The 6,738-nt window shown below is 44.6% G+C and overlaps 1 protein-coding gene across 5 annotated transcripts in view; it reads right to left on the bottom strand.

Moving 5' to 3' along the window:
• Window positions 1–6,738, bottom strand: part of pard3bb (par-3 family cell polarity regulator beta b) — a 164,741-nt gene that overhangs the window by 49,999 nt on the left and 108,004 nt on the right. For all 5 annotated transcript variants that reach the window (XM_024286436.2, XM_036209561.1, XM_024286437.2 and 2 more), the window contains 2 exons: window positions 4,649–4,759; window positions 4,070–4,399 (listed from right to left, as the gene is read on the bottom strand). In XM_024286436.2, the coding sequence (XP_024142204.1) occupies window positions 4,070–4,399; window positions 4,649–4,759 (441 nt within the window). The remainder of the gene's footprint in view (window positions 1–4,069; window positions 4,400–4,648; window positions 4,760–6,738) is intronic.

The raw sequence follows: 6,738 nt of genomic DNA, 5'->3' as shown, positions 1-6,738 counted from the left end.
TCTCCAGGCTGATTGTTTTCTAATTGGTCCAGAGCCAGAGGTTGTGGTTGTTATGGTAACCTGTGGGGGGCAGTTGGAAGGGTAACATGGTGGTGGGGGGGCATGGGTGGGAGGGGCGGCCTTCCAGGAGATCTGAGGGTGGTTTTCATCCAAAGAGAATGTTTGAGGGTTTGAGACCGATGGAGAGACGACTCAAACGGATGTTTCCGTCTGGCGGACGGCGGTGATTTGGTGTTAAAGCTGTCAGCTGATGGTGGAGTTCCAGATGAAGAACAGTCCCTCAGATCTATCAGTCCTTTAAAGTATTAAAGACATTTGTGGAGTTCTGAGACTCCAGAGAACCTCAGAGATTCATCCTCCACACATGCAGACGATCCAATGTGTGACCCTGTAAGCTCAGCAACAATGCATGAGAGGTCACCGAAGATCTCACCCACATCTCAGCTGTTCCTGGAAGGTCAGAGGTCATGTCACCTTCAGGAAGAATCTGGACTCAAATGTTCAGAAGAGTTCAAGACCAAAACCGCAGGTGAACATGAAGGTCAGAAAGACTCAGTTGTCATCTCCAAGACTCTGTGGGCTGAAGAAACTCAACTTTGATTCAAAGCATCAGTCAAGCATGGTGGTGGTAGCGTGATGGTTTGTGTGGTAAATGGAACCAAGAATCCTCATGTCTAGAAGAAATATGAAGAAAAAAGTCCTGAAACTGAAGCTCTCCTAAGTTCTGCAGAAAACCCAGACACAGCAGATCCAGCTTCAGTTAAATGACCATAAAATGTCTAATTTAGGTCCAATTTTAAAAAGAAAAAACTCAAATCATCACCAAAATTATTGTGGCTCTTTAGCTTTAATGGAAAATGCTACGATTGAATAAATAAACGATGAATTAGTTAAGCTTTGTCATTTCTGTTCAGATTTTTAACATGTCAAGTATATATTGTCAAGTTGAATTTACTGTCAGAAATTCTGTAGAGATGCTCTTAGAATTTGTATTTTTCATTTATAGTTAGTCAAATAAAAGACTCCAAACCAAGTTTTACACTAAAATGGTTAAAGTTCTGAACCAACGCAGTTTAAAATGAATGAAAAGGATTCAGAGTTTTGTGTTTTGTGGCTCACATCTTTTTACAATAAGTGTTCAACCAGAACCATCTCAACTGAAACAGCTGGAAGACTCTGAGGACACGGTTTTTGAAACCAACCGCCCCCCCCATGCAGAGACACGCCCCCTCCCAGAAAAAAGGAGGCGTGTCCTTGCAGGATCAAATGTCGCCGCCGCACAGACTAAAATACCATCAGCCTCATTAAAGCGCTGCTGATTAAAGGCCCTTAATGACCGTCGTGTTTGAAGCTTCTGATTCAATAAATAATTCAAAGACACAAACCTTTATTGAACACGTGATGACAGACGGTTGAACAGCCTGTCCGTTTCTCCTCTTTTGGTCGAGCGTCTGAAGGAAACGGCATGAAGATTTACCCCAAAATCAAACATATATTTGGAGATGTTGCCGCGGGTAACATTTCTGATGTTTTCTTATCTAATTATTTCTCCTAATCTGCTGCTCCGCACATCTTCACCAACACTCAGCAGATTGCTCAGAGATATGAAACAAACGGGTCTGCATTTATTCTTCCCTCCAGCTCAGAACTTTGACTCCAGAGTTTCATCGCAGAGACCGTCTGGTCCTCACTGAGGAGACCAGACAGGAAGCAGACAAGACACCGGACAGAATCAGGTTCAGGAGTTGGGTCCAGGTCTGGTCTCCTCTGACGCTCTTTAAGGTTCTGAAGGTGTGATAGCTCACCTGAGCTCTGGTTTGGACCAAACAGGAGAACTCTGCTCCTCCAGAGAACCAGGAAGAATTCTGGTACGGTTCACCTCAGTGTGAACGCAGACGGACTTTAAAACAATAAGAGGAGAACCAAAGAGAGGACGATACTCCATCATGTGGAACTCTCACGTCACTTCCTCTAGTCGCCAACATTGCAACACCTAATGCTTCATTTCAAATGTACGCTGATGATTATCTGATCTCCATCCATCCATTTTTTTTAAACCTGTTCCAGCCCTTTAGGGCACATGTGTCAAAGTCGAGGCCTAGATCCGGCCCGATCCGGGCCGGATCTAGGCCTCGACTTTGACCATGCAAACAGAGGCTGAAAATGCATGTCATCAATGCACTGATCTGCGTACATTTTAGCAGCTTTTAAACAGCTGCAGCCCCTTAGCGATTTATTTATCCGTGTCCCTCGCATGCATGGAGCGGCGCTGACCTCCTCTGACCGCCACGCTCGCTCGCCGCTGACATATCACCTTGGTTTTACTGGAAGCATCGATTACTGTCAGCCAATACCTGCACTTTTTCTGTCGGGATCATCAGGTTTCAGGAAGAGAGGAAGAACCGAAGCCGTCCGGCAGGACTGCAGCTCACAGACACACGGCATCACAAAACTGCTCTGAGGGGAAAGGCATGCTGGGAAAATGGGGGGGGGTAGTGCTTTGTGATAGCAGAGACTCTGTTCATTCAACTTTTTACTAAAAGTCTCCGTCGACTTTTGTAGTAAGATTTCTTCTGAATCAGATCTAGAAACTTTTCTGATGAAGCGCATTGAAAAGCGGTTTATGGAAAAGTTTTCCTGAAGTTCTCATTGACAGATGTTTGACCTACAAACAGATGTTTGATCTACACACGTTCATGGGCTGAAGGGATCACTTTGTGTTGGTTATAACTCTAGAAAAGAAACTAGTTCATCTGTTGTTGTGTTTTTTAATATTATCATCTTCAAACATCCAGTAATGAACCTGCTTTGTGTTTAGAGTTCAGAAAAAGTACGATTGAGAGGAAAGTTCAGATGAAAGAGGGCAGGTACACTGCGACAGATGGAAGGTCATTTTTTAATGCTGCAGTCACATCAAACAAGCCAAACTCAAAATATGTTCATAAACTTGACATGTGTGGGCGGAGCTACAATCCACATTTTTCTGCCTCATCACCACACGATGACGATGAAAGATCAGGTTTATTTGTCTTAAAGATCTCTACTGAAGCGTTGGTAATCCCGTCTCCATGTCTGGGTTCATGAGATCATTCAGAGACTCTCCAGTCCCGTAAACTTCATCGTCTACTGCAGCAGCTGCAGCTTTCAGCGGTACTTCTGTCTCTCTGTGACCCAGTTTGATGAGTCGCTCTCCGTATTAGTCCAGGAGAGAAAACATATAAATAAGAATAAAATTAGAGGAACTTTTTATTATTGTCTCAAAGTAAATTAGAAAAATATCATAAAGTTCAGGAGAACCATCAGATTCTCCTCCATGCTGGTTCTGGACTCTGGATTACATCATCAACATGTGACAGTGAAAAGCGGTCCTGACTGGTGGACATGATGAAAATATTTAAACTCGACGTGACACGGGAAACTCGTGCCGTCTGAGCGCCGGGCCTGAAGCGTAGAACGCGGCGCCGGAGCTCTGATGGCGTCCGTACATTGAAACTGATCGTACCGCTGCGTGAACGTGGATTCTGTCGGCCATGACAGTTACAGCAGTAGTTTGAGCATGCTCAGTAGAGCGACCCACAGACCCGGCGTTCACCACGCCGATGTTCTCCTCAACAGAACCATCAGAAACTTGATGCTTCAGAGACAAACGTCTGTCAATCAAACGTTTGACGTGAACGCGGCGGTGGCGGCGAGTCTGGCCGTTACATTACAGGCGGCGAGCTGTGGAGGAGGGGATCCAGTGAGACTTTCCTCTAAGACTTTCCCACGCCCTGTGTTTGGACGGCGGTGGACACTAGAGCGCCGGCGCATGCAGCCGAACGGAAATATTTCTAAAAGCGACGGCATGGACTGAGACACGGACAGGTGAGCTTCAGAACAGCAGGTGAGACCAGGAACCATCAGGACGACCAATCAGCTGCTGAGAGGAGGTATGGAGGGGAGGGGCATGAGGAAATCAGCCCACATCCCATCATCCTCTGCTGCTGAGGTTAAAGGTCAGCGGGGGCCGTCACAAGATGGCATCAACACACTCAGGAAAATAGAGACTAAAAACCGGCGCCGGCCTCACCTGTCGGCGGCGGTGGGGGACGCCGTCCCGGCGCCTCTCTGCTTGTTGACTTTGGCGTACAGCCGGTCCACTTGCTCGTTGTCGGGGACGACGCCCGCCTCCTGACCTCCCGGGAAGTTGGCTGGGCTCTGAGGGGAGGGCCTTTGGGCTGGAGGGGGCGGAGCCACGGCATAGCGCGGTGCCTGAGGCGGCTGCGGCAGCGGGCTGCTCTGCTGGTCTCTGAAGGTCTGGATCCGGGCGTAGTTGGGGTCGGCCTCGTCGTCCTCAAAGTCCGGAAAGGAGGACGCTCCGGCGCCGCCCTGCTGCAGCTCCGGGTGGGACGCCTCGATCCTGGAAGAGGACAGCCGGGTTATTAAGACCGCTGAGGGGGTTCTGAAGGTTCTGGTACTCCTCCAGGACCAGAGTCTGGGTCCTACTGAAGGCCTAAGCTCAGGGTCAAAGGTTAGAGACCTCCACTTTAACACAAAATCAGTTTCAGAGTCAGTTTCAAAATCAGAGTTTTCTAAACTAAAAACCATTGATATGAAAACAGTTTTTATCCTGAAACTTTGGATTTCGTCCCGTCTCCCCTCCCCCCACCTCTCTCGCTCCTCCTTCATCCTCTCCAGCTCGTGGTCGCTCATCAAGTCCGACTTTTGCCGCTGCAGAGCCGCCTTGGCCTCCTTCTTCTCCTCCTTTTTCTTCCCAAATCTGAGGAAAAAAAGGATGAAACCAGAACCAAAATAGAAACGTGAGTAGAGACACTAGAACTCTGAGACGTGCCGACATCAGCTTTTCTGACAAATCAAAACAGTTTCAATCGTCGTTCATCCTGAAGACGGGAAACCTCAGGAGGAACTTGAGCTGGAACAAAAACTAAAGCCGTCCAAAAACATCAACAGGAGAAAAACTTTGTTTTTTCTTTTTTTTTTTACAGAAACTTGGTTTTACTTCTGACACAGGAAGGGGGATTCCTTCAAAATAAGAGCGTCATGAACACAGTGGAGGTGTGGAAACCTGTGCAGTTCTTCCATCCCGTTCCACCCTAAAGACTGAATCCTTCCCATCCAGAGTCCAGGAGTTCCAGGTGTCCTCTGATGATCCCTAAACAGCTTCAGGAGGGAAGCTCTGGTGTTTCCGTTTCCCGGCGCTGCGACCTGTGGCTTCATAATCGGATCTCATTTCTGAATCAGTCCAAGCTGCTAAATAGTTAATCTCTCCGACACGCCGACGGTGACCTTATAACACGGCTGATGTTTTATTCATCTGCTGAAGTTACAGATGAATTATTCTTCTCTTCTGCAATATCACCGAGCCGCTTTCCCATGGGGCCGAGCGGCTGCAGATCCATTATTTAGGACGACATCCAGCGCCGCTTTAAGTTTAATAAAAACAAACCACAGTAAAAGGCTGATGGGGATCGGGGGGGTCAGGATATTTACCCCCTATAGAGGAGAACAGGACGGGGATGAAAGGCTGCGATCCTCAGAGAGTTCCTGCTGTGCAGGAGGTGAGGGGAGGGGCTAATTACTGCGTCTTAACGAGCTGTTCCGGCTGCTTTCCCGCCCTCACCTGTCGTCCTTCACCTGTTCTCTGTCTGCGTTCTCGATCTGAGCGTCTGGAGGGAGTTTTACTGTAAAACTAAGAACAGATGAGGTCAAAGTTCTCAGATCTCAGGTGAGACGACAGAAGCTTCAACACGTGAGTCATGCTGACGAAAACATCAGGGCTGAACCTCATGAAGAGTCCGGCTGCAGATCCATGAAACCAACGTGGAGATGTTTCAGAGCTGAAGCAAACACTGAAACTTTAGAAGGTAAGAGTCCTGTTTTTAGAACAAAACCTTCTTTGCCAAAACAAATATTCCTTTCAAATTATTTAAAAAATAATCTTAGTTTGAGAAAACAGCTTATAATCTTTTTCTTAAAACAATTCTTGGTGAACTCTTTTTTTTTCTTCCATTCGGAGGTTTAGAGCTTATTTTAAGAACATTTAAATAAATTCAAGATTTTAACTACTTTTACATTTTTTTTATTTTTGACCTATTTTAATTTTTCATTTAAGAATTTTTGACTTGTTTAATTTTTTTTGTATTTACAATTGTTATTATTTGTTTTTAATTTTAACTGAATAATTTTTAATTTATTTTTATTTCTTTAATTTAAGAATTTTTTACTTATTTTATTTTATTTAATATTTTTTCTACTTGTTTATTTATTTTTTTTATATTTTTGTATGTAATATTTTTTTTACTTGTTTTATTTAAGACATTTTACTTGTTTATTTACCAGTTTTTTTTTTACTTTTTTTTATTTAAGATTTTTTTTACTTATTTTATAATATTTTCTTTTTTCAATGAATGAATTTGTCTTCCTTCTTAAAAATTGTATTGAAGAATCTGTGACTATTTCTAGAGTCTGTTTTTCCGGTGTGATAACTGTAAACGTTCCTGCTGAAACATCAGAGTCAGATAAAAGAGGAGATGGAGACGATGTCCCAGAAGCTCCACCACAGGAACATCTGATCGTCCTTCAGGAACAATGAGGCTCCTCCTCTACAGATATTTGTTCATGAAAATAAAATAAAAACGTGATTCTTCAATAAACAGACGTTTTTATTTATTAACATAAAACAAACTCTGGACTGATTTGCTGCAGAGAAAACTCCAAACTCCCCCAAACTGACAAAAC

Source organism: Oryzias melastigma, linkage group LG21, assembly GCF_002922805.2.
Source record: "Oryzias melastigma strain HK-1 linkage group LG21, ASM292280v2, whole genome shotgun sequence".
Taxonomy (NCBI): Eukaryota; Metazoa; Chordata; class Actinopteri; order Beloniformes; family Adrianichthyidae; genus Oryzias; species Oryzias melastigma.
Note: the sequence above shows the minus strand (reverse complement) of the source record. Positions and strands in the feature narration are given on the sequence as shown.